This window comes from Rattus norvegicus, chromosome 18, assembly GCF_021556685.1.
Source record: "Rattus norvegicus strain SHRSP/BbbUtx chromosome 18, alternate assembly SHRSP_T2T, whole genome shotgun sequence".
Classification (NCBI taxonomy): Eukaryota; Metazoa; Chordata; class Mammalia; order Rodentia; family Muridae; genus Rattus; species Rattus norvegicus.
In genome coordinates, this window is record NC_141551.1 from 140,001 (window position 1) to 167,727 (window position 27,727).

The 27,727-nt window shown below is 48.2% G+C and overlaps 3 protein-coding genes and 1 pseudogene across 20 annotated transcripts in view; 2 read left to right on the forward strand and 2 right to left on the reverse strand.

Annotated features, from left to right (window-relative positions):
• The window catches only part of Brcc3-ps7 (BRCA1/BRCA2-containing complex, subunit 3, pseudogene 7), a 3,682-nt pseudogene extending 3,495 nt beyond the window's left edge, over positions 1–187 (reverse strand). The window contains 1 exon segment of the transcript NR_185091.1: positions 59–187. The product of NR_185091.1 is annotated as a BRCA1/BRCA2-containing complex, subunit 3, pseudogene 7 (transcript).
• Cmc4 (C-X9-C motif containing 4) overlaps positions 1–6,931 on the forward strand; it is a 7,105-nt gene extending 174 nt beyond the window's left edge. The window contains exons 1-6 of one of the 5 annotated variants that reach the window (XR_015642100.1): positions 578–1,100; positions 2,631–3,212; positions 3,329–3,499; positions 3,706–3,813; positions 4,843–4,910; positions 6,602–6,931. Coding sequence is in view for 4 of the 5 variants with exons in the window: in XM_087592003.1 (XP_087448129.1) it covers positions 14–192; positions 4,843–4,910; positions 6,602–6,750 (396 nt within the window). In the remaining variant the exon portion in view is untranslated. 5 annotated transcript variants of the gene reach the window in all.
• An 80-nt stretch (positions 6,932–7,011) lies between these two features.
• Fundc2 (FUN14 domain containing 2) lies at positions 7,012–12,611 on the reverse strand. The gene is given in 5 exon segments (NM_001135757.1): positions 7,012–7,887; positions 8,942–9,073; positions 10,209–10,284; positions 10,529–10,679; positions 12,488–12,611. Coding segments are annotated over 5 exon segments (456 nt in total). The 5' UTR covers positions 12,507–12,611; the 3' UTR covers positions 7,012–7,809.
• Positions 12,612–21,744: 9,133 nt separating this feature from the next.
• The window catches only part of F8 (coagulation factor VIII), a 32,059-nt gene continuing 26,076 nt past the window's right edge, over positions 21,745–27,727 (forward strand). For 11 of the 13 annotated variants that reach the window (XR_015642229.1, XR_015642230.1, XR_015642232.1 and 8 more), the window contains exons 1-5: positions 21,745–22,026; positions 24,546–24,658; positions 25,308–25,430; positions 26,397–26,609; positions 27,628–27,696. Coding sequence is in view for 4 of the 13 variants with exons in the window: in XM_087592665.1 (XP_087448791.1) it covers positions 21,881–22,026; positions 24,546–24,658; positions 25,308–25,430; positions 26,397–26,609; positions 27,628–27,696 (664 nt within the window). In the remaining 9 variants the exon portion in view is untranslated. 13 annotated transcript variants of the gene reach the window in all.

The window sequence follows — 27,727 nt, forward strand, 5'->3', positions numbered from 1 at the left end:
AACCCCACCCACCATGGCCACCCAGAAGGACCCCGCCCACCATGGCCGCCAGCCTCACCTCATCCTGCTCGGTGCTCAGGGCGTGGTTCAGACAAACCAGGAAGGCGCCCAACTCAAGATGGACGGAATAGACAGCCTGCACCACCCGCGCCATCTTCTCCCCTCTCACTTCCGCCTGGGGCGAGTCCTGAGGTTAGGGAAGGGATCTGGGGTTAGAGGTGAGGCCTGGGGTTAGGGCGTGGCCTGGGGTTAGGGGCGGGGCCTGGGGTTAGGGGCGGGGCCTGGACTTATTGGTGGGGCCTGGGGTTAGGGGAGGGGCCTGAGGATAGAGGTGGAGCCTGGGCCTTAGTGGGGGGAGTCTGGAGCTTGGAATCGGAGCGGGGGATAGGGGTAGAGCCTTGCTAGGGGCGAGGCCTGGGGTTAGGGGAGGGGCCTGAGATTAGATGTAGGGCCTGGGTTGGGGCGGAGCCTGGGATTAGGGGCGGGATCTGGGTCTTGGGGGAGGGGCCTGAGCGTAGGGGCGGGGCCCGCGTGTCGTCACCAGGGAGACTCCGGGGTTGGTCCCGGTAGCAAAGCCGAGAGGAGGGAGGGGAGGAGGAAGCGGAGGGCGGCGGGTAGGGCGGGCGGCTGGCTGGCTGGGCGGCGTCGCTCCGCCGTGGCGGACGTGGGCTGTGATTGGATCCGAGTCAGGGCAGATACCTTCCCCGTGCTGACGTCCGTTTCGCGCGCCCGCCGGCCCTCTCGCTCGTGAGAACTCGGTGCGGAGTATTGCGTCACGGACAGCAACCTCGCCGGCGCGGCGTATGTGCATCACGCCGTCGGAGGCGACGTCGCCGCGAGAAAGGGGCACCGTTTTAAACGTCAGCCCGGAAACGGTTCGTGATCGGTTTCCTTTCTACGTCACGGACCTCGGGGCACTTCCGGCTTCCGGCCTACGGCCCCCGCGTCCGGTTTTACTCCGCGGTTCGTCCCGGGATCCCTGCGCACTCGTTGCTTGAGTGTCCGGTGTGGGGCGGGGGCGGCGGCGGTCGTGCGACCCGGAAGTTTTAGCCGCGCTGCGCCGGAGGCGGAGGAATCACTTCCGGAAACGTCGTCTTCCTGTGAGTAACCCCGGCGGAAACAGCGACCGCGGCCGCTGCGCTGTGCAGAGTGCTTTGGACATCTATCCGTTCGCGTGGGAAGACTTTAAAATATAACGTATATAAAACTGACCTTATGCTAAAGATAACGTATATAAAACTGACCTTACATTAAGAATAACGTATATAAAACTGACCTCGTGTTAAAGATAACGTATATAAAACCGACCTCGTGTTAAAAAGATAACGTATATAAAACCGACCTCATGTTAAAAATAACGTATATAAAACCGACCTCATGTTAAAAGATAACGTATATAAAACTGACCTCATGGTAAACATAGCGTATATAAAACTGACCTCATGGTAAACATAGCATATATAAAACTGAACTTATATAGCGTATGTAAAACTAGTTTTACTTTTACACACGCCGATGAACTGAGGGATAAACACACAAACCTTCCTTAGGATTTACGAGGTCACCTGGGACACGAGGGCCTAATGGTTAGGGCGCGTCTTTATGGATAACTCATGACGGGCTAAAGCGTTTACGTATAGATTAATATTAACGTGTATGGCGAGGTCCTGATGCGCTCGCTATATGTTAACTAAGACTTTGCATATGCAGTGTGTATAGACTGCATAGTCATGGGCTAAAGACTGGTAATTTACATATAATTTACATATACGGTAAACGAAACCGGCCTGTGGCCCTGACGTGTGTATGTGTATGTGTGTATGTATGTGTGTGTGTCTGTATATATGTATGTGCTCACCTGACTTACACGTGCCGCGCATGCGTCCCCTTTAGGTGGGAAGATCACGTGGGTCAATGTATGTGAACATATGTTAGACATGTGGGGAGTGTTTAATGCATGTCAGTGCGATCCGCGTGTTTCCCGTTTTACACCTCAGAGAGGGAAGGGGAGGAAGGAAGGAGCCTAATGGTAACAGAGCTTCAAGTGGGTCAATGTATGTGAACGTATGTTAAGAATAGGAGAAGTGTGTGTGTATGTATATGTATGTTTGTATATATGTATGTGTGTATGTATGTCTATGTATGTATGTGTGCGTATGTGCCTATGTATATATGTGTATATGTATATTTGTATGTATATATGTGAGTGTATGTGTGTATATGTGTGGGTGTGCATGTGTGTATGTATGTGTGTATTTATGTATGTGTGTGTATGTGTGCATGTGTATGTGTCTGTATGTGTGTGTCTGTATATGTGTATGTGTGTATGTGTGTGTAAATATGTGTGGATGTATGTATGCGAGTGCATGTATGTTTATGTGTGTATGTATGTGTATGTGTGTGCATGTGTATGTCTGTATACATGTATGTATGTGTGTATGCATGTGTATGTATGTATGTGTATGTGTGTATGTATGTATGCCTGTATGTATATGTATGTATACGTGTATGTGTGTGTTTATGTGTGTATATGTGTGTGCATGTGTGTATGTGTATGTATGTATGTGTGTATATATGTATGGCACTGTACCTTGTGACTAACTTTATCCTGAGCTGACGATGTTCCTCAGGCTGGAGAATCCTGACATGCGTGAACAAACACCGTGCGCCAGAAAACGTGTTCTGCTCACATACATGTAGGACGGGTGTGAGGATCACGTGCGCAGAGACGACGACGGTGCACCCAACCCGGGTTACAGCCTCTAGGGGTCACAGCGTCTAGGGGTAACCGTAATTCGGAATATCCGGGGTAGCAGAGGGAGTGTAGCTCAGTGGTCGGCCATGGACAGCAGAGCACCCCGCGCTGTCTGCCCCCTCGCCCACCCCAGTTTCGTTTCCCGACACCGTAAGCTGTCACGTGATGCGCCCAGGTCACGCGATCGATGCGCGTGAGGCTTGGTTCCGCCGCGCGGTCGCCCGTCCCGGGTCGTGTGACTCAATAGGGAGTTCATCCTGACGTCTCCCAGTCACCCCCGTGTCCCGCGCGCGCGGATGCTGCAGGCTCGGGTGCAGGAGAGCAGGGCCCGGACTCGAACCCCCAGCCCGGGATGGCCCGAGAGGACACGGGGGCCCCGCCCACCCGACTCTGGGTTCACTGTGAGGGTGTCTACCGCGACGAGCACCAGCGCACGTGGGTCGCTGCTGCAGAAGAGGTGAGGCCGCCATCTTGGTTCAGTCTAATTTTAATATTTTAATTTTTTAATTTTTTAAAGATATTTTAATGCTTTTAATTTAATTTAATTTTAATTTTAACTTTAATTCCCCTCAGGACACAGCCACCCTAAAGGCTCGGGTCCGGCGAGTTCCAGTTCCTCTGGGTGACGCTTCGAAGCCCCGTGACCTCCTGACCTCACCGCTGCCTCTCATGTGGCAGCTCTACCCCGAGGGGCGGTACATGGACAACAAGTCCCGCCTCTGGCAGATCCGGCGTCATTCAGTGGTAGCCGTCTCTGTTAATCATTTCAGCCGTGCTTGTTGATCAGTCATGTGCTTGTCAATCATTCAGCCATGTTTGTCACTCATGTGCTTGTCAATCATTTCAGCCGTGCTTGTCAATCATTCCACAGTAGGCGTGTCTGTCCATCATTTGCCCCGCCTTGAGGTTCTTATGTCAGAATCCCTCACGTGATTTCCTTTTCCTCACAGGTCAGGGGGGCGCAGGAGCTGCTCCTACAACTTCTGCCAGAAACCTGACCCGCTACGCGGTTCCACTTCCGCTTCCTGGAACACGCGCGATTGTACTTCCGCTTCAAGGTTCACACATGATTATACTTCCGCTTCCTTGTTTTAGTTCCCAGCCCTGGGTGTGCAGGCGAGGCGCCCCTCAGTTCCGTGCGTCACGTGACCATCGCTTTCTGCACCGCAGCTGCCGCCCACCCTCGGCCTCCGGGATGGGGGGAAGGGTGGGGGCCGAGGAGGGCAAGAGCGGAGCTTCGAGGGAAGGGCTGTGGAGAGCGCGGCGTCATCATCACCGGGACAGCTTAGCGCCATGCGAGGGCAGGGGCAGAGTCAGGGCCCGGAAGTGACGCCTTTGGGAGCAGCCACCAAACCCTCAATGGACGCCGATGGCCCAACTCGCAGCACCTGGGACCCGGTCGTGATTGACATGGAAGAGAGCGGCATCTGCAGGGCCCACGCGGGTTTCCCACTCCTGGCGCCGAGCGCTCAAGGGATTCTGGGAGGGAAAGACGAGTCGCACCTCTGATTGGCACCTCTCTTTGATTGACACCTCTCTCGTGAGGCCGTAGCCACCAACGTTGCTGATCACTGGGCACTGTCTGTGGGAACTGTGAGGAATTTCGGGGGTGAAAACATGCACAGCGGTTCATTCACATCGAAGTCGGGTTTTGCTTTTTGGGATAAGTGTGGGGCCCAGAGCAATGGTGCGGACCTGAAATTACAGCTGTGTGGGAGACCATTGTGTGCACTTTGTATGTTGTGTGCACTTTGTATGTTGTGTGTACTTTGTATGTTGTGTGTACTTTGTATGTTGTGTGCTATTTGACTACACTGAATTTTTCCATGAACGTTTACATCCTCCGCATTAATGATCCATGTAATCCGTCTGTCCAATTGGTGAGGAAAGAGTATTTTTAGCGTGTTCATTTTCCCAGATGTTGTGAGGTTAAAGGTCATTACATGAGCCCCAGAAGGAAATCCTGTGTGCACAGGCTGCAGAGTCTTTACAACTGAAACTAAAAACAAAAGGTGTATACATAATGTGTATTATTATGTTACACATGTATACTTTTTTCATATATATATATTTTTTTGTTGTTTTAGTCTCTTGGACATGCCGCGGAAGGATCCGTGCCAGAAATACGCCTGTGAGTTGCAAAAGTGTTTACAAGGTAGGGTGCGGATTTCTTTAAAAACACGTTTTTCCATACATTATCTTTCATTAACTTTAAATGCGACACTTCTGTGAATCACGCACGTGAGTTCACCGTTGCGGACTTCAGACACTGGAAGGCGGTGCTGGATCCCATGACACAGGACTGTGAGCCACCACGTGGGTGCTAGGTATTGAACTCTGGACCTCTGGGAGAGAGCGGTCGATGCTCTAACCACTGAGCCACCCCTCCAGCCCCCGAGCTGGTTTTAACGCACAGCTGTAGTTAAAGAATCAGTGGATGAAAGAGAGGGGTAGAACGCGTGCTCAGAATGCATGGGGCTTTAGCTGCCATCCTGAATACCACGTGTGTATGTACTCGGAAAGCTGACACGCTTACGGTCCCCATACTATGGAAGAGAAGCAGGGGCGGGAAGATAAGTTCAAAGCCAGCTCAGGCTACAAAATGACAACCTATCTCAAAAACTCAAAAATACACACTACACACACACATACATATATGCATATATACATACATATATGCACGTATATTCATACACATATACAAACATATATATATACACATGCATACATATACATACATATATACACATATACATAAACACATGCATACACACATATATACGTATACATACATGCACATATACAAACAAATGTACATTACATATATACATATGCATACATACAGATATATACATGCATACATATACATACACACATACATATATACACATACAAACACATACATATAGACATATGCATATATACATATATATGTACACACACATGCATGCATGCATACATACATACATATTGGTTTTGTAAAATGAATTTGTAATTCTTTCCCTGTCTGTGGACATGTTACCTGCACATATGTACACCTACACTTCACCCGTGTGCTTGGTGAGAACAGGTGTCAAACCCTATAGACTGCTGCAGTCAGAGCTGTGCACGGCTCTGCAGTGTGCGCTGCCGGGAAGCGAACTTGGGTCCTTTTTCTAAGTCACAGTTTTGGCCTCGTCCCTCGCTGCTCCTTTACCCAGGGTTTTGTGCTGCAGGTTCAGACACACGGGATCCACCCACCGCTCTTAACGTTTCCCGAAACATTCAGTGATTGCTTTGGTGGTTTTGTTGTCATGTTTTTCTGCTTCCATTTATTTTTGTCATTATTTCTTTACTTTTATTATTTTCGGTTATTATTATTGTTATTATTATTGTTGTTATTGTCATTCTTCCTGCTGTTATTCTCGGGATTTGAACATTTTTTTTTTGTGTGCACACATGACACCGAAGGAGCCCAACCCTCGTCGCGTTTTAAATTTTGAGGCGAGGGGTTGGGGATTTAGCTCAGTGGTAGAGCACTTGCCTAGCAAGCGCAAGGCCCTGGGTTCGGTCCCCAGCTCTGGAAAAAAAAAAAAAAGCATTGTTTGTAAAAAAATTTTGAGGCGGGGTTTCGCTAAATTACCCTTCTTAGGCTTGAACTCGCTCTTTAGCTCAGGTAGGCCATGTACTCGAGACGTCCTGCTTGTGTTTTTTCAATTTTTTTTTTTTGCATTTCTTTTTCGGTTGTGTGACGTCATAAGCGAGTGACGCGCTGAAAAAAAATAGGCCATGGAGTGCCCAATCGCCCCACAGTCTTGGCTCTCGACGTCATCACTAAGCGTCCCCATCTTTTTTTTTTTTTTTCAGCCAACAACTACTCGGAATCGAGGTGCCAGGCCGCCCTCCAGGAACTGCGTCGGTGCTGCGCCCGGTTCCCCAAGGGGGTGTCGCCCGTGTGCGCGGGATGGGAGAAAGAAGAGGAAGAGAAGTCGGTCATGGGGTCCGGGTCCGAGTGAAGCGGTGCCCGGACATTCACTTCCACTTCCGGTTTCCCTCGGGCTTCATTTCCTATCCTTCCTTCAAGCCTGGTAGCGGCTGAGGGCAAATTAATGTGTGGAGAATACATGTGTGTAATGTACGCAGAATAAATGTGTTCAATGGAGAAGGATCCGCTAAAATAAACCTGCTTTACATTGAGTTCTGGGTCTGTTACTAAATGAGTTTTAAGAGCCCACAAGATACAGAGGGTCATGAGTTGACAAAGCGCACACCACATGTGTAACATGTAAAGCGTACACAATTTATAAAGATTTACTTATATGAGTACACTGTGTCCCATGACACACGGTTGTGAGCCACCACGTGGCTGCCAGGAATTGAACTCTGGACCTTCAGGCGAGCTGCCTGTGCTTTACTGTCCCACCCTCTCAGCGCCTCCTCTGCACAAACACAAGTGCGGCCTGCGCGGACCTCAGGGCAGACTCAGATTTTATTTCAGACGAGGGCGGGATCTGAGGCTTGACCACTCGTGATGACCACTGCTCGTGATGACCTTTGAACCTCGAGAAGAACACAGGGGATCACAACGCAGATGGTGGACGCGGTTATCAATCAACATGCGATGCACACAGGGGGAGGGGTTAACACACGGCACGTGCTCGGTGTTAAAGGTCTGTTATTGGTTCTGTAATAAGGACGATATATATATATATATAAAATAAAATACCTCAATGTACAATAATGTATATAGTAAAATACCATAAATATTATATATATATAATAAAATACATTAGTGTATAATAGATATAATAAAATACCATAAGTTATTATATATATATAATAAAATACCTTAGTGTAATAATGTATATAATAAAATACCATAAAATATTATATATATATATATATATCGCTGTAAGATTCACTATAAGGTTTGCTATAGGATTTGCTATAGGATCTACTATAAGGTTTGCTATGAGATTGGCTATAAGGTTTGCTATAGGATCTGCTATAGCATCTGCTTTAAGATCTGCTATAGGGCCTGCTATAGGATTCGCTATAGGGGCCACGTGACACCCTCAGGACGCCAGGCCGAGCAGGAAGCCTCCAAGAAACCCTGCGGCTACTGGAACATTCTTCTTCACGAACGACAGGGCCTGGAGGACAGGAGACACTGGGTTACTGCAGCACAGCGGATCCTGTTCACTCGAGCACACGCAGGTGGGCACCGACCGCGTCTGTCCTACCCTCAGGATGCACACATGAGATAATGTATGCCACGTAAAATAACATACAATAATACACCCAGCATCCTGATCCCATTGTCTGCTCCTGTCGTTTGCACTGTGTGCTGTGTGTGCACGTGTGTGATGTATGCATGTGTGTGCTGTGTATACGTGTGTGTGGTGTGTGTGGTGTGGGTGCACACGTGTGTGCTGTGTGTGAACGTGTGTGGTGTGTGTACATGTGCGCACCTGTCGCACATACATATGCATGAACATGTGCACATACGTGTGAAGATTGATGGATGTCTTCCGAGTTCACAGACTTCAGATATCGAGGTAGGGTCTCGTGCTGTGCATCCCATGACCTCTCTCTGACCCCCCAACACCCAGCTATGCATCCTGTGACCTCTCTGACCCCCGACCCCCAGCTGTGCTTCCTGTGACCTCTCTCTCTGACCCCCCACGTCCAGCTGTGCAGATAGGGCGGTTCATATAGGGTGGCCCACCACACTGTGGGCAGACGTGATGCCGTGTGCAAAGAGCCATGTGTTTGTTTCTGTTTTTAATGAATTCAGGTCAGGAACTTGGGCCCTGCAGTCCCATGTATGGTGGCCTGAAGCTGGGCATTGTGGGCCAACGCCCTCTTCTGGTGGCTGCAAGCAGCACAGGTGCACACTTGGATCTGTACAGAGACATACGTGTAGCATGTACACAGACATACATGTAGTATGCACACAGATGATATACGTGTAGTACTACACACAGACATACGTATAGGAAAAGTTTTTGTCTCCCCATCCCATGGTCATCATAAAACTTTCCATACCGCTGAGAAGATAAACACGCACACAGCTGCCCACACTTTTCCATACAGTAAGTCAGAACAGGATGAGCCTCACCTCTGCCTGCCATTTTCCATACATTAAGTGGGAACACAGCTGCCCACCCTTTTCCATACATTAAATGGGAACAGGACAAGTCTCACCTCCTCGGCTTTGCTCCCGACCTCAGTGGGCATTTGCCGACCCCTATGGATCTTCAGCTGCGCCTTGGCTTTCTTTACGTCTTTTTCCAGTCTCTGCCAGTCGACTCTGATGTACCCCGTGTGGCTCGCCAGCTATACATTCGATGGGAATGGAGAAGGGATGAGGAGCATGGTCCAAAACATACGAACTGTGTTCAATGTTTGGGGAGATCTGCTATTTTTCGATGACCTTTGGCCAAAAAATGTATGTACTCCATATGTACAACCTCCAGTGTTCCGTGTTTGGTCATAGAGACCAACAGCCATGTTCAGCTGGTGGCAGTCATTTAATGTATACATCATTTAATGTGTAACACATACACCGAGCTCTACAGAGTTTGAAGCGAAATTTAAAAATAGGGCATTGGCAGAAAGCCCGAGTGACGTGCTCAACGTAAACGATTCTTCAGGGAAATGCGGACGGAATGAAATTGACTCGGGTGTGCCATTTTTTGATAGATTAGTGTCATCCAAAGGGTTATCGATGATCATTTACCATTAACCAGTTACTGAAATAAACTGGAGAATATATATATGTATATATATATATATACACACACACATACATATATAACTTATACATATATACATAATTTATACGTACACACACACACACACACACACATATATATAACATGAGCACTTATAAAGAGTGAAGTTATAGAAAACTGAGCAGGGGATAGGTAGGTCAGTGGTTGGGGCACTAGCAAGGATTCACGTTTGATTCCCAGCAACCATGCAGTGACTCTTCACAGCATAGATGTAACAGGAAATGTGGCTTGGGATTAAGATTTCGCCTGGGCTGGGAATCAAACTTATAATAATGTACAATGTATATAATAATGTAGATAATATATATGATAGTAATGTATATACTTAATGTAATGTATTGTGATATAATGTATATAATTTCTCACAAAACACTAATGAGCAGGTGGAGTTCCCAGCCACCGGGGAAATGAAATATATAATGTATATAATAATAATTTATATATTTAATGAAAATTGTGGTATGTATATAATTTCTCACAATATGCTGATGGGCAAGCAGAATTTCCAAACACTAGGGAAACGACATATATAATGTATATAATAATGTATAACGATAATGTATACGGTAATAATGTATATATTTAATGTAAATCATGATATAATGTATATAATTCCTCACAGCACACTCATGGGCAGGCGGAGTTCCCACACACCAGGGAGAACATGACATACGAACCTGCAGGAGGAAGAACCCTCCTCCTAGGGCCGTGGCTGCCAGCTTTCCGACCTTCCGGAACACGAGCCCCGTGCACCTGTGAACGCAGAGCGAGGGGAGGAGAACGGGGCACAGTGTGAGTTGCCATGCGGCGGGAGAGGCCGGAAATGCATGCCAAGTCCTTGTGCACGGGGCCCTGAGGGAGCCCCGCGGACCTGAACGCACCATATGTGTCTCTCACCAGAGACGAGGGAGTGGCTTTGATTTCATTTCCGTATATCTGGGTCATTTCCGGACACTCGCACTTATGATATCCCGGGAATTGCACACACACCACTTACCATCCAGTGACACCCCCGACGGCCAGCTGCGTCGCCGCGCTGTACTTCTCAGCCGAGGGCCCAGACTCTGGCCCGAACAGCTTACGCCACCATGGTTGCCTCCGCGTGAATTCTGCGAGGTCCAGGGCCTCGCGCTTCCTGTCGGGGTCCCCTATGGAAAATGAAGACAAGTGGCTGTGAGGACTGCGACATAGCCCTGCCGGCTATGGCCCTGTTGGAATGGTGTTGGAGTGGGCATGGCTCTGTCATAGTGTGGCCCTGTTGCAGTGGGTGTGGCCAGCTGGAGTGGGTGTGGCCCTGCTGAAGTGGATGTAGCAGTAAAATGGGTTGATTTACAGCAAAAAAAACCAAAACCAGAACCAAAACCAAACCAAACCCCAAGAAATTGAAAGAGGGGCTGGAGGGGTTGCTCAGTGGTTAGAGCAGCGACCACTCTCTCCCAGGGGTCCCGAGTCAAATCCCAGCGACCGCACGGTGGCTGCTAGCCGTCGTCTGCCACGGGATCTGACGCCCTGCCGCGTGTGAAGACGGCGTTCATATAGGATAAATAAAGTAAAACGTACGTAACATTAAGCAGGTGATTTCTAAGTCGTCAGTGGGCAAAGGAAAAAATGATGAAAACTCCACTCCCGAGGGTAAGGAGATTAAAAAAGCCGAATAAACTTTATATTATTTGTTTTATTCTACTCTGAAGTCGCCGCGAAACAATTTTATGTCTAATTTTATTTTATTTTATTAATTTTATTTACTTTGTTTCACTTATTTTATTTAATTAATTTTACTTTATTTTATTTTATTTTTAAAATTTATTTTATTTATTCTATTTTATATATTCTATTTATTTTATTTTATTTCTTTTACTTTAATTATTTTATTTCATGTCCGGGGTCGCTACAACACGGGAAACTACGTCAAAGGGCCCAGCACGAGGCGGGTTCCAACACCTGGGAATTAAATGCACGGAGGGGGCCAGGGACAGAGAACAGTGCTGAGATCTCAATGGCTGCACAGCAATGGCCGCCAACACTGCGAATCACTTATTCTGCCTGTGGCTCTGTGTGCGTGGATATTACTCCTGCTATGACGGCCTCTCTGTGAATCCGTGATAGAAAACTTACGGGACGGGGTGTGGAATAATAATAACAATAATAATAAATAGTAATAATAATCTACAAAGTCTACATTAATAACAACAATAATAAAAATCTAAAGAGCCTGCAGTCACAGATACTTATGGAATAATAATAATCTAAAAAGTATACAGTAATAATAACAACGATAATAATGTAAGAGGTCTACAGTCCCATATACTTATGGAATAATAGTAGTAGTAATAATAATAACAATAACGAAAAAAAGCTCTGGCCTCTAAATCTATTCAGTGTTATTTTTACCGGACTCTCTAGCGTAGCTCCCGTCCAGGCTAAAGAAGACGATAGATAATGTACACAGTATATATGTATATATCTCTCCCAATGCTTCCTGGAACGGGAATATGAGCTGCACCGAAACCAGGACGTACGCGAAAATTCGGTCTTCTACGTGATAAAAAAAAAAATCCATATATAGTATATAAAATTTGTCTTTAATAGATATTCACTGTTTTTTAATAGATATTCGTTTTTAATAGATATTCGTTGTTTTGTGTAAAACACACACACACACACTCACTCACTCACTCCACACAGGGCTGCAGCCAAAAGGGAGGACGGGGGTCGCAGGAAGGAGGGACGGAAACGCCACCTCCGTCCCTAGTGGCGGAACCGAAGAACTCGAACTAAGCAGAAACCACATCGAACCCCAGCTGGAACGCACGACCTTGGCCGGATCCTGGAACCGCTGCTAAAAACCCCTGCACGCCGCCCTTTCCCCGCGCCGCAGGGACGAACCCAGCGGGCGCTCGGCCTCTCCTCAAAGACGAGTCCAGCCTGGCACTCGCGCGCATGCTCCGGCCTTTACCTTGACCGTTGGCGGCCATTTCCGGGGAAGGAGTACCAAGAGGACACGACTTCAGATCAAGAGCTCAGGAAAGGGCGTTCGTCACCCGCCGCCGGTTTCCGGCGTGTGCGGCTGCTGTTTCCGGTCCCCTGTAAGTGGGAGCCAGCGACCTGGTTCCGTAAGGCGTCTTTCGTGTACTGGAGCCGCGCGTGGGGCTGCTGTTTCCGGTCCCCGGTGAGGTTCCGTGAGGCGTCTTTCGTGTACTGGAGCCTCTATAGCAGAGGAATGGCGGCTACGCGTGCGCAAAGTGTCCCCGCCTTTGAGATAATAGAGTCCGTGTCACCTTTGTCGATTTTACATATACGTATGGACGTAAACAGGGGACTTGCGTCATTTCCGGTGTTCGTTTCTACGCTGTTTAAGTACTGGAAAACACTTCTTACTCGACCACTTGATAATGTGCGCTTGTGTTATAATGGCTGTTTCCGGTCCCTATGGGCGTGTTCAAGCGTGTGTGTCCGGCTCGTGTGTGTGTGTTCATGCGTGTGTCCAGCACGTATGTGTGTGTGTGTGTGTTTTCATGCGTGTATGTCTGGCACGTGTGTGTTTTCATGCGTGTATGTCCAGCACGTGTATATGTGTGTATGGGTGTGTTTGTGTTCATGCACGTGTGTGTTTACATGCATGTATATTTTGTCACGCCAGCCATTACAGTCGCTCAATAACTCCCCAAATGGCACACACGTGACCTTGCGGCACTGTGAAGCCTCCTCAGTGCCTGTTTTGTGATTCACGTACGTCACAGGGTCAGCAACAGGGTCTCAACCATCAACTTATATAGAATTGCCAAAAAATCGGCAATCGCCTGTAACAATAATATAATAATTTAACGTTTGGGGCATATATAATAATGAAAAGCTCTCAGGGAGAACTTTCCCTCGGGATGGAGACCCTCTAACTCCAAAGACCAGACCGAGACACCACAGGATGCAATCAGCAAGAGGATTTGGTTTATTGTCGGGATACACAGGCACAGGCACCTGCGGGCGCTTCAGTCACTCGGGGGACTGGCGCGCCCCACGGAACCAAGGATGGGCTTTTATAGGATTTTGGGGAGCAGAAGCAAGCATACAGAAGCAGATGCATGGTTACAGGGATATAATTGGTGGATTCTAATATGGCAAGGGTTTAGCCCGGGGGCAAGTTTCCTAGCTACCTTCCTGAAACATAAGGACTGACTCGGCCCCCCAAGGGTTCAGCCCGGGGGCAAGTTTCTTAGCTACCTTCTTGGAACATAACGGCTGACTCGGCCCCCCCACCAGGGTGTGGGACCTCTCCCGGGGCTTTTCTCATTGTCAGGTGTTCAACCGAAGTCGTCCTGTTGCCAGGCCTTCAACCAAACATCTCTTGCTTGGCAGCCGCTGTGTACTCAGTGTTCTAACCTTTCCCTGAACCAGTCATCTTAAGTACAGCCTTGCAAAATGGCGTTACTGCTGCTAAGCTGGGGTCTTTCATTCCCCCATTTTTTTGCTAACTTTGAGTGAAATCTTTCACTCGACTTGGTCAAGAAATTTCTGTCTGGTGGGGGCTTATTCCCCCACTGACTCTAGGCCACAAAAGGGCTAGGAGGAGCCACGTAGGAGTTTTAACTTTAAGGGGTTTGGAGTGTGCTGAACTCTCCATGTCTGGGGTGTAGTGTTGTGATTAGTCAATTCTTCAGACCGGACTGCCTTGACGTGTGGTGCGTGGATCTAAGCCAAGACTCCGTCTACCTTTAGGGCGGTCGGGGTAGTCAGGAGGACAGTGTAGGGTCCTTTTCACCGTGGCTCGAGATTCTTGGTCTGGTGTCTGTGTACCCACACGGTGTCTCCAATCTGGAACGGATGTGGCACCACCGGATGCTCAAGCTTGTCCTGGTAAGCAGCAGCCAAAGGTCTCCAGACGTCTCTCTGTACAATCTGTAGGGCCTGTAAATGGGCCCTCAGAGAAGGGCTGTCAGCAAAATCAGCAATGTTTGAATCAAAGAAATGGACAAATGGGGGTGGTGTTCCATACATTATTTTAAAAGGAGTTAGACCATGGGGGCCCGGGGTATTCCGGGCCCGATATAGAACTAGGGGAAGGAGGGCCACCCAATCCTTTGAGCCAGTTGCAAGCGTTAGTTTGGATAAAGTCTCCTTAATTGTTCTATTTATGTGTTCTACCTGACCTGAACTCTGGGGTCTATAGGAACAATGTAATTTTTAATCAATCCCCAGCAATTTGGACACCAACTGACTTACTTGGGAGACGAAAGCGGGCCCGTTGTCCGACCCCAACGCTTGAGGCATGTCATACCTGGGAAAGATTTTCTCGAGGAGCTTCTTGGTGACCATTTTTGTAGTCTCGTGTTTCGTGGTGAAGGCTTTGACCCATCCTGAGAAGGTGTCTACAAACACTAGGAGATACTTGTATCCATATATACCTGGTTTAATTTCAGTAAAATCAATTTCTCAATGGATGTCGGGACGGTGTCCCCTAGGACGAACTCCTTGTCTAATCATGGTCCTTTCCGGGTTAACCTGAGCGCACGCTTTGTAACTCTCAGTCACCTTTTGTATCGCTTTGTCCCGATTTAAAAAAAAAAAAACACAGATTTATCTCTTCCCGATCTAGTAAGGTTTTTATCTTCTTAAACCCCAAATGGGTTAATTTATGTAAAAAGGAGATCAATTAGACCCACTGTTTTAGTTGAGGGTGGTAGATGGCCCCCATTTTTTTTTTAGGAGCTCTATGTCCTCATGGGCATAAACCCAACTAGTTTGTCCCACTGGTGGGGGCGTGGGTTGGTCTGGGCTATTTAAGGGCAAGATTTGTTTGTTCATGGCCGCTTTTCGCGCCGTGGCATTGGCCAGCCGGTTTCTTTGTGCCTCTGGGTTGTGCCCTTTCTGGTGTCCTGGACAATATATAATATTCAGTCTTTTGGGCAAGAATAGGGCTTCTAAGAGGGCCAGAATTTTAATATCTTTACCCTCAGATGTGAGCAGCCCCCGCCTCCGGTAGATCTCCCCGTGGATGTGTGCCGTGGCAAAGGCATAACGGCTGTCTGTATATATATTTAGCCTCTTACCTTTTGTCATCTTGAGCGCCTGAGTCAAGGCGATGAGTTCAGCCCGTTGTGCAGAGTTACCAGCAGGCAGGGCTTTCGCCCAAATCACTTTGTCCTCCGTAGTGACCGCAGCTCCAGCCTTTCACTCTCCCTCTGCCAAGAAGCTGTTGTCATCCGTGTACCATGTGTGGTCAGCATTCTGAAGAGGCTGGTCCGATAGGTCCGGCCTGGTTCCATGTACTTCTGCGAGGATTTGTAGGCAGTCATGCTGTTTTGCCTCCTCTGGTAGAGGAAGCAAGGTGGCAGGATTGAGGGCGACTACGGGCCCAAACTGAACCCGTTCTGCATCCAGTAACAAGGCTTGGTGCGAGAATTAGAGAGCCAGCGGTCTGGGGGCTGCTTTACCAAGGCCTCCACTGCGTGGGGTGTTAGGATGGTGAGTGGCTGTCCCAAAGTCAATTTTCCAGTGTCCTTGATCAGGACAGCAATAGCAGCCACCATCCTTAGGCACGGTGGCCAGCCGGAGGCCACAGGGTCCAATTTCTTAGACAGGTAGGCCACAGGGCGTTTCCAGGGTCCCAACCTTTGTGTTAGGACCCCTTTAGCATACCCCTGTTTCTCATCGATGAACAGTTCAAAAGGTTTGCAGGAGTATGAGGGTGGGATGTTGAACCCTAAAGTCAGGAGCAAATTGTAAGGGTTTGGAACAGTCAGATGAATATCTTCTATCCTCTTGTTGACCTTTCTCAAGTCTTGTACTGGCCTATAATCTCCAGTGCCAGGTTTCTTACAGGCAGAAGAGGCGTATTCTAAGGCGACCGGCAGGGGATTAGGATGCCTTGATCTAGAAGCCTCGTAATGTGAGGCCTTATACCTTGATAAGCTTCATGTGACAGGGGGTATTGTTTTATGGAGACTGGAGTTGTAATTAAGGGGGGCTGTTGGAGCGCCAACCCCATCCCACCAGTCTCTGCCCAAGCCAGTGGAAAATTCGTGACCCAAGTGTCTATTTCTAGGGATTGTGGCTTGTCCTGTCCCAGTTCATATAGTCTATATTCATAGAACTTGAAGGGGAGTTCCGTGGGGGCCAGTTATTCGGGCCCCTCTTTCCTCAAAATGAATTTGTGCTTTTAGTTTGGTGAGCAGGTCACGGCCCAGCAGAGGGTACGGGCAGTCCGGAACATGTAAGAAGGAATGGGTCACCTTACCGGTAGCCAGCTGAACCCGGCGGTCCATAGTCCATCGGTATTGTTTCTCACCAGTAGCTCTTTGTACCCAGGCCGTCCGGTCGCTGAGTTGTCCTGAAGCTTGGGTGAGGACTGAATGCTGGGCTCCTGTGTCTACCAGGAAAGTAACCGCTGTCCCCCAACTTTAAGCGTTACCCTGGGCTCAGGGGGGGGGGCTCCTGGCCCTGACCTCCCTAATCTTTATCTAGAGCCAAGAGGGAGGTTCGTGGTCGAGGCTTTCGGGGTCCACCAGGCTTCTTGGGGCACTCTCTGGCCCAGTGCCCTTTCTCTTTGTAATAGGCACATTGATCTTTATCCAGCTTCAGCCCCTTTCGAGCTCCCCCCTATCTCCCTTCCTTTTTTGGCCCTGAACTACGGCGGCCAAGATTCGACTCAATTCTTTGTTTCTTTTTTTATCTCTCTCTTATTAAAAATCTTTTTAGCTTCTTTAAGTAAATCCTGTAATGTATAGCCCTGTAAATTTTCTAACCTCTGTAACTTAGTCCTGATATCTGGAGCAGCCTGCCAGATGAAGGACATAGAGACACTCGTCATTTGTCCTGGGTCATCTGGGTCATAGGGAGTGTACATACGGTAGGCCTCCTTAAGTCTCTCTAGAAAGGCGGAGGGAGTTTCCCCTGCTTCCTGTAATACCTGTTTTACCTGAGCCAAATTAGTAGGGCGTCGTATAGCCCCTCGGAGACCCGCTAGAAGCAACTGGTGATAAAGGCGTAGGTGTCCCTTACCTTCAGCTGTATTAAAATCCCAGTTTGGTCCTCAGGCAGCTGGGTGGGACGCCCATCATCTCCCAGAACATGCTTTCTGGCCTCTAGGAACACTCCTTGTTTTTTTTTTCTGAGGTTAAGAGGGCCTGTAAGAGCTGTTGGCAGTCATCCCAAGTAGGCTGGTGGGTAAGTAAAACAGATTCTATTAGGTCGGTGAGTGCCACCGGATCTTTGGAGAAAGAAGGGTTGTGTTGTTTCCAATTGTAAATGTCAGCTGCTGAAAACGGCCAGTATTGGGTCTGGCCACCGGTTCCCTGTCTAAGTGGGAAAGCCTGGGAGGTTGAATCTGGCATCACCTCGCGCTTATTGTGTAATCTCCCTGCGACAGGGGAGAAACCCTTATCAGACTGTGGCCCGGCAACTGATCTGGCCAGCGGCTCTGCCTCCTCCGTTTTAGCCGGGCCTGTCAGAGAGAAGATCTATGAGTGGGGAGTTTGGGTCTGCCGGGAGGACAGGTTTCTTAGAAGGCTCTGATTTCACAAAGGTAGAGAGAGGAAGACGTGGCCGGCGGACCGGGCGGGGCAGAGGGGACAGACTGGGGGTTGAGGGGAGGCCAATTTGGGTCCACGAAGGGTTCCGCCCGGGGGGGGGGGGTTTAAGGCGAGACTCTCTCAAGTGATAATATAAGAAACCTGGTCAGGATGTCCGTGGACGACCCGATCTTTAACCTGTAAAATAATGATCTTATTAAATGTGCCATTCACTGGCCATCCCGCTCCAAAAGTGGGCCACTCGGATGTGCAGAGAGTCTGTCATTTTCCTTTTTTTTAACCTCGACGGACTGGTTGTGTGCCCGGTCGTGGACGTCTTTCTAATGATCAAGAGTGAGACTTAGGGGCATTGTTAGGGACTGTCCCATGTTAGTTCTAAGGAAGATTAGAACACAGAGAAAACAAACAACACCAACAGTCAAACAAACAACAGACAGGCGTGCTGCACGGCTTTGGTACCAAACTGAAAGCAAAAAGTCAGATGGAGGTGGCAAAGGTCCGGGGCCCTCTGAAAGCCAAAAATACAGACAGAGGTGCCGTTAGTCCGGATCTTTCTCCTCTCCCAGATTGGGCCCCGAAAAGTCGGGCCCCAACACCCTTGGAACGTCTTCCAGGGCTGCGGGGCGAGAAGTCCGAGCTCGTCAGCTCCTTCTTCGTCCCGCCCAAATTCCAAACAACCTGGCTGAGCGCTCACAGAACAGACCTGGCTGAGCGCTCACAGAACAGACCTGGCTGAGCGCTCACAGAACAGACAGAATAAGGCAGAACGAGACAAAATCAGACAGACAGACAGACGCCGGCCGGCTTACCTCCCAGTGGGTGGTCGGTGGTCCCTGGGTGGAGGATCTCCTTTCCCGGCCAACGCACCAAATGAAAAGCTCTCAGGGAGAACTTTCCCTCGGGATGGAGACCCTCTAACTCCAAAGACCAGACCGAGACGCCACAGGATGCAATCAGCAAGAGGATTTGGTTTATTGTCGGGATACACAGGCACAGGCACCTGCGGGCGCTTCAGTCACTCGGGGGACTGGCGCGCCCCACGGAACCAAGGATGGGCTTTTATAGGATTTTGGGGAGCAGAAGCAAGCATACAGAAGCAGATGCATGGTTACAGGGATATAATTGGTGGATTCTAATATGGCAAGGGTTTAGCCCGGGGGCAAGTTTCCTAGCTACCTTCCTGAAACATAAGGACTGACTCGGCCCCCCAAGGGTTCAGCCCGGGGGCAAGTTTCTTAGCTACCTTCTTGGAACATAACGGCTGACTCGGCCCCCCCACCAGGGTGTGGGACCTCTCCCGGGGCTTTTCTCATTGTCAGGTGTTCAACCGAAGTCGTCCTGTTGCCAGGCCTTCAACCAAACATCTCTTGCTTGGCAGCCGCTGTGTACTCAGTGTTCTAACCTTTCCCTGAACCAGTCATCTTAAGTACAGCCTTGCAAAATGGCGTTACTGCTGCTAAGCTGGGGTCTTTCAATAATAACACAATATAATGTTTCAGGGCGTATATAATAATAATATAATGTCTCGGGGCATATATAATAATACTATAATAATATAATGTTTCGGGGCAAACCCAGTCTGCAACCTCCGAAAGTGGTGACGTCTTCCTGGCACTGGGCTGTACATTTATTTGTATTCAGTAGGGACGTTGTCTCCCTGTGGTAGCAGTGACAGTATTTAAATTCTTATGTATGCATATATTATCCTCTTTACGTATACGTGTATATTTCATATTTTATATTTAAATTCTCATGTATTATGTATATATACATGTATATTTTGTATTTTATATTTAAATTCCTATGTACGAATATATTATGTGTGTATACGTGTATATTTTATAAATTCTTATGTACGTACGTTTTATGTACGTATATGTGTACATTTCAATTCTTATATATGCATATATTCTTATGTATGTATACATGTTTATTTCATATCTTATATTTAAATTCTTATGTATGTATTCTTATGTACATGTGTATATTTCATATTTTATATTTAAATTCCTATGTACGTATATAATCTTATGTATGTATGTGTATATTTCATATTTTATATTTAATTCTTATGTACATGTTTTATATGTATGTATATATTTATATTTAAATTCTTATATATATATTATCTTCTGTACGTATACGTGTATATTTCATATTTTACATTTAAATTCTTATGTACGTATACATGTATATTTCATATTTAAGTTCTTATGTACGTATATGAGAATTCCTACCCCACTTCACTACCCCAGCTTCTCCCATCCCCTTCTCACCCCTGTCCCTCGAAGTCCGCGTCCCCTCGCTGGCCCCTCCCTCATTTCCCGGTCGCTATGGCCGCCCTCATTTAAAATGCACAGGTAAAGACCCTGGAGTTAGCGTTCCTGTGTGTGTGAGAGAGAACCTGAGGGCTGGAGGGGTGGCCCAGTGGTTAGCATGCCGACTGCTCTTCCGGACGTCCCAAGTTCACTTCCTGGCAACAGCACAGTTATTGTGAGCTGAAAGGTGATGAATATGGATATACAAGAATCCCTATAGTGGAATGAATAAGTCCTTTTAGATGTATGCTCATGGGTGACACGGCAGGGTTGTTCGCAGTCCTCTGAGAGGTAGGACGTCTCAAGGTTTCCCTTGCTGCAATGCAGCACCACGGCCCCAAGCAGCAGGGTTTTATTTCAATGTATAGTTCCATAGGACAACAGATCACTGATGGGTCAGGGCGAGAACCGGGGTGAGCTGAAGCCCGGACCACGGAGGAGCACTGGTAAGCGACCTGACCGTTAAACATTTTATATATATATATATATATATATATATATATATATATATGTGTGTGTGTGTGTGTATGTATGTACATATGCCTGTTTTCTTATACAATTCAAGACATAATACACATAACATATACATGTTACACATATACTACATATTACATATGTACACATATAACTCATACATATCATATACGTTGCATGTGTATGTCATATATATTACACATGTACACATATAACACTGATGTTTCACATGTATATCATATACTATATTACATATGTACATATATGTAACTCATACCTACAAATTATGTGTTACACATATATACTATATATCACATATGTATAACTCATACATATGATGTATATTATATGCTGCACATATACATATATCATGTTACATGTATATTATATATGATGCATATTACATGTATATCATACACATACATACAGATACATATTACATATATGCATACCTACATATACATCACATTATATGTTATACATTTATACATACACACATATACATATTACCTATATTATATACATAAATATTAAATATATATTGTACACATACATATATATACATATACATGTATATTATATAGATACATATACATATATACACATATCACATATGTATATATTTAAATACAACTCGAGACCACCTGTTCCGGGATAGCTCTGCTACCCCGGAACCCGGCTCTCCCCCTACCCCCCAACCCCATTCCACCCCACCCCACCCCACCCTCGACAAGGCCAGCGGATGTAAGGATTCGCTCAACGGATGTGAGGATTTGAACCCCGCAGGCCGTTGCCGGCACGGAACGGGTTAAGCCCCAGCTCCTTGCCCTTCCCGTCCCAGTTTTCCTGCGCCCCCCCGCCCCCCCGTAGCCGACAGGAAGCCGCGCCCCCGGCTCAGTTTCCGGTCCCTCTCTTCCCGGGGACGAGAAGCTTCCCCAAAACCCTGCGCGACCCGCTCGGGAATTTTTAAAGTTATATCTGGGCCGGGGGTTCTGTGGCTGGCGCTCGCGCCTCTCTCCGGTGGCGGGAGACATGCGCGCGGCGCGCGGCCTGTGCTTCTTCCTCAGCCTCTGCGCGCTCTGCTCCTGCGCCACCCGGAAGTACTACCTGGGCGCCGTGGAGTTGCCCTGGGACTATGTGAGCGGTGGTGCTTCCGGTGCCCAGCGCAGCGACTCCAGGTAACTGTCGGTCCTCGGGGGCGGAGCCGGGGACCGGGCGGGGGGCTATGAGGGCCGGGCTGGGGCGGGGCGGAGGCCGGGCTGTGCGGGGCGGAGGCGGGGCTGTGCGGATCGGGCCAGGGCGGGGTTGTGGGGGGCCGGGGCCGGACTGTGAGGGCCGGGGGCGGGGCTGTGAGGACCAGGGGAGGGCCTGTGAGGGCCGGGGCGGGGCTGTGAGGGCCGGGGCGGGGCTGTGAGGGCCGGGGGCGGAGCCGGTGCTTAAGTGCAGCGCTCGGATATCGCATGTTTTTGCACGGAAGATGCATGAGCTGCCCAATTGTTTGCCCCGCGCTCGGGTATTTTGTGATTGTTTGCACCGCGCAATAAAATAGTTGAAGAAAATGTATAGAAGGTCCTGGATTTGAGAGTCTTCCTCACGGACCATAAAATATTTGAAGAAAATGTATAGAACGACTATAGGGGGGAATAAACTCAAGGGCACAGGCGTGCAATGATGACGTTTTCTACGTATAGCCAAGACCAATGCTGGGAAATTTTTAGAGATCAATAATATTAGAATGTGTTTAGGTACATTCTATAGATTCTATGCATATAGAATATGCTTCTATACAACCTCCAGCAGGTGCCTTAGCTTCTATACATCCTCCAGCAGCTGCCTCGGCGTCTATACATCCTCCAGCAGCTGGCCTAGCTTCTATACATTCTCCCGCAGCTGGTTTAGCTTCTATACATTCTCCATTCCATAGGAACTCAGTGTGGTCCTCTGTTGCTGGCATGTTAGAGAGAGGTGGCCATATAGGTCAGCCTATGTAAAGATAATCTTATATAACAGCACAGTGTGTGTGTGTGGTGTATATAATCTTATATAACAGCACAGTGTGTGTGTGTGTGTGTGTGTGTGTGTGTGTGTGTGGTGTATATAATCTTATATAACAGCACAGTGTGTGTGTGGATTTCACGCTGGCCTCAGTCACGTGTTTCTTGGGTTCTCATCCCTCACGGTTTAGGTGTGAACAGGCTATGGTGGACCCGAGTACATATACACGAGTGGCAGGGCGGGGCAGCATCTGCTTTATGTTTTGCTGAAAGAATTAACACATCATGCTTCCCATCTATCCTGCATGTCACACCTGTGAGGAACAGACACGGGGACCCTCTGAGCCACTCTGCCAAGGTCACCATTGTGTCTGCGTGTTTTAGCCGTGTTGTTGTAAATATATAAAAAATGTAAAGCTGTCCTTCATCCCCCACTAAATCCATCCCTCCATCCTGTGCAATGACAGGCCTCATTCTGTCCTGTGCCTGCCTCACCTGTGACATCATCCCAAACATGTGTGCGCATTTTTCACAAATGAGGTCATGGGATTTGATTTGATTTGGTTTTGACTTCATGCATATGTGTTTTATGCCTGAACATGTATGAATTGATTTGGTTTTTATTTCATGCATATGTGCTTTTTGCCTGAACATGGATGATTTGATTTGGTTTTGACTTCATGCATATCTGTTTTTTGCCTGAACATGTATGATTTGATTTGATTTCATGCATATGTGCTTTTGGCCTGAACATGTATGATTTGATTTGGTTTTGACTTCATTCATGTGTGTATGTAACTTACACATGTGTATAGGAGCTAGAAGAGACTTTTGCGTCCTCTGGAGCTGGGGTTGCGATAGCCAAGAGCGGTGCCATGGGTGCTGGGACGTGAACACGGGTTCTGCAACCAAGCACCAAGCACTCTGAGGACTGAGCCCCAGCCCTGTGACCGTGTTCCTTGAGTGTATGTGCGATGCGCCTGCTGACGTGAGTTTTCACGTGTCTGAGATCTCTGCCTGGGTTTAGAGTTCAGCGATTTTATCCATTTACAGCGTGTGCCCTGTGTAAAGATTATCTGTGTGTTCATGGAATGCTTATTTCTCTGCCCTGACAGCTTCATGCAATCCGATGGGGAGCATTGTAATGCATATTATATGCATGCATGCATGCATGTATGTATATAGATATGTATGCACATATGTATGTATGTATATAGGTGTGTATGCACATATGTATGCATGTATGTACACATGTATGTATGCGTGTATATATATGAATGTATGTATGCATGTATGTGTATATAGGTATGTATGCATGCATGTATGTATATAGGTATGTATGCATGCATGTATGTATGCGTGTATATATGTATGTATGCATGAACGTTTCAAGTTTGAATAACCGATGCTCACCACGTATTCTCTACCTCGTCCATAAAAGCTGTCAATCAGCTTACAGTTGGGCAGGAGAGAGCAATGGGGGAACTCCTGATATCCAGGGGTGGGTGGGGAGAGCAGAGTGGGGTTCAGCTGCAGAGAACTGTGTGCGAGGGGCGCACACATGTGAAGTTCAAAGAGTGAGCCCGACACCGACATGCAAGCGCGTCTGGGGTAACATGCGTGTGCGGCATCCGGGGTGGAGCCATGGGTTCGCAGCTGAATCCAAGTCCTCCGCACTGAACGACATTTTGTTTGTCACCCAGGTTCCCTCCCGGGACACCAGCGCCGTCTGCGCATGTTGTGCACACGAAGACGGTGTTTGTGGAGTACATGGACCGGTTTTTCCACACGGCAAAGCCCAGGCCACCGTGGATGGGTAATGAAAATGATATTGATCAATCAATCAATCAATCAATATCAGTAACTTACACATGAGTGCACCGTTGCTGTCCTCATGCGCACCGGATCCTATGACACATGGCTGGGAGGCACCACGTGGGTGCCGGAATCGAACTCAGGGCCTACCGGGGGGAGAGCAGCCGTTGCTCTAACCACTGAGCCACCTGTGTGTGTTTGAATTTTCTGGTCCGTGTCCTGACGACCCCGCCCCTGTGTCTATTTGGGTTACTCTGTAAATCCCACGTGTGTATCTCCACCTACACGTCCAATACATATGTGGCGTGACCTTAACATGAGTTCTGCATCAGGCATGTTGGTCCTGCAACCCAGGACCCTGCAAGTGTGAAGCGCATGTACGTCTATAATCTTACATATGGTGTTTCCTGTGTACGTCTATAATCTTACACACGATGTTTCCCACGTACATGTATAATCTCATTACGTTTATAGTGACCAGAATTGGGGTTGGGGATTTAGCTCAGTGGTAGAGCGCTTGCCTAGGAAGTGCAAGGCCCTGGGTTCGGTTCCCAGCTCCGAAAAAAAAAACAAAACAAAACAAAACAAAAAAACCATTATAGTGACCAGAATTACATGTTTTATTCTCATTTGTTTTCTCACTTTACCAGGTCTCCTAGGCCCCACCATTTGGACCGAGGTTCACGACACTGTGGTCATCACACTCAAAAACATGGCTTCTCATCCCGTCAGTCTCCACGCTGTCGGTATGTCCTTCTGGAAGGCGTCCGAGGGTAAGTCAGTGTCTCTCCCATCTGGAACACGCCATGTGTTCATGAGTGATCATACATGTAAATATCTGGATCACGCCGTGTGATATAGCATGATGAATGATCATACAAGTGACTATCTGGAACATGCCATGTAATAATATAGCGTGATGAGTGATCATACATGTGACTATCGGAAACACGCCATGTAATAATATAGCGTGATGAGTGATCATACACACCATGTAATAATATAGCGTGATGAGTGATCATACGCCATGTGATATAGCGTGAGTCTAGTCCGTGTTCATTTCCGTTTTTAGATCCCAGATGGTTTTGTTCAACCCCTTCACCTGTGTGGCCATGTTTTCCCATGATTCTTTCAGAGATTTTTTGCGTTTCCTCTCTCGGGGCTTCTACCCGTGTTTACCCGTGTGGTCCTGCGTTTTTGTTTTTGTTTTTGTTTTTTTTTACATTTATTTACTTATATACGGTGGCCATCCTCACGCACACGGGAAGTGGGCGTCGGATCCCATGACAGACGGCCGTGAGCCCCCATGCGGCTGCTGGGATCTGAACCAAGAACCCGGGAAGGGCAGTTGGCGCTCTGACCGCTGAGCTACTCCCCCAGTCCGTGTCCAGATGCTCTCTGACCCGGGCGGTCCGCACGTCATTCTCACAGCCCAGTGACTTCACCACGCCCTCCATGGCGAACCGCCAATCTGAGTCACGTGTTAGATTCTCACTGCGCCACCGGTCCTCAGAGCGAGGCTTTGATTAACGGATTAGGGTGCGCATTGCGCAACCGGATGACGTAAATTTGCTGACAGAAAATCTGCCCCGACCCTGTGGGCACTCAGGACAACCCAGGTCTGGGGCCGCCGCCGCCGCCGCCGCCGCCACCACCACCACCACCACCACCACCACCACCATCTTGATTCCCCTCCCGCTCGGCTCTGGCTCTCGCACTCTCACACTCCCTTCTCCCAGGCGCGGCATACGACGACCACAGCAGCCCGGCCGAGAAGGACGACGACAAAGTCCTCCCCGGCGAGAGCCACACTTACGCGTGGCAGGTCCTGGGGGAGAGCGGCCCAATGGCTTCCGACCCCCCGTGCCTCACCTATGCCTACCTGTCTCATGTGGACCTCGTGAGGGACCTGAACTCGGGCCTCGTCGGGGCCCTGCTCGTGTGCAAAGAAGGTAAACGGACGGGGTTCGCGGGGGGGGGGGGGGCGGGCGGGAAGAATTAATGGGTAACACAGGAAGGATTATGGGTAACACAGGGAGAATTATGGGTGAGACAGGAGGAATTATGGGTAATAATAATAAAATAATTCCGTGCCATGAGGTCCCATTTATTAATCATTGACCTCAGGGCTGGAGAGGGTGGCCAGTGGTTAGAGCACCAGCTGCTCTCCCAGAGGTCCCGAGTTCAAATCCCAGCGACCACACAGTGACCCGCACCCTCTCCTGGTGTGGTCTGAAGACGGTCACAGGGCACCCCTATAGAATAAATAAATAAATCTTTAAAAAAAGAAATGGTTGACCTCAGCGCCCTGGCCACCCGGGTGACTTGGATTTGAGTCGTGCACAGGGCGACGGGCACGAGCCTCTTCGCTTCCTTTCACGCGCGGGCGCCGCCCGTCCGATCTCTCTGTTTTCTGAGATCTTTAATTTCTGTCCGCAGAACGGACACCCAGGCACACATCACCCCCACACACGTCACCCGTGCACACATCACCGGTGTACGCGTCACCCATGTACACACTTCACGGACAACGTTTACTGTTTCGATATTTTACCCTGTAAAAAATTCATCAGTCCGTTCGTCCATCCATCTGTCTGTTCTCTGATTTTAAATCCCATTTCCCAGCAGCTCAGTATTTTTTGTTTTTATTTTACAAAAAAAATCAATTTCTAGAAGAAATCCCAAACTCCCATCAGTGACCTTTCACCCCAAAACTCACGTCAGTGACCTTTCATCTCAAAAACTCAGGTCAGTGACCTTTCACCCCAAAACTCACATCAGTGACCTTTCACCCCGGACAATTCCCGAAACACCAGTGCAAAGACCCTGACACGGAAGACCGAGATTGACACCGGGCGACGTGTGTCATTTCTCATGCCTGAACGTCGCATGAAGAAGCCGTGCGCTCTCGGGGCGCCTTCCCGCCAGGGCGTGTGTGATGCACAGTCACTGCTCTCCTCTCCCTTTCAGGCCGTCTGTCCGCAGACAGAACACGGATGCCACCCCACTTCGTGCTGCTTTTTGCTGTCTTCGATGAAGGTTGGTGAATTTCAGTTATGATATGTTACAT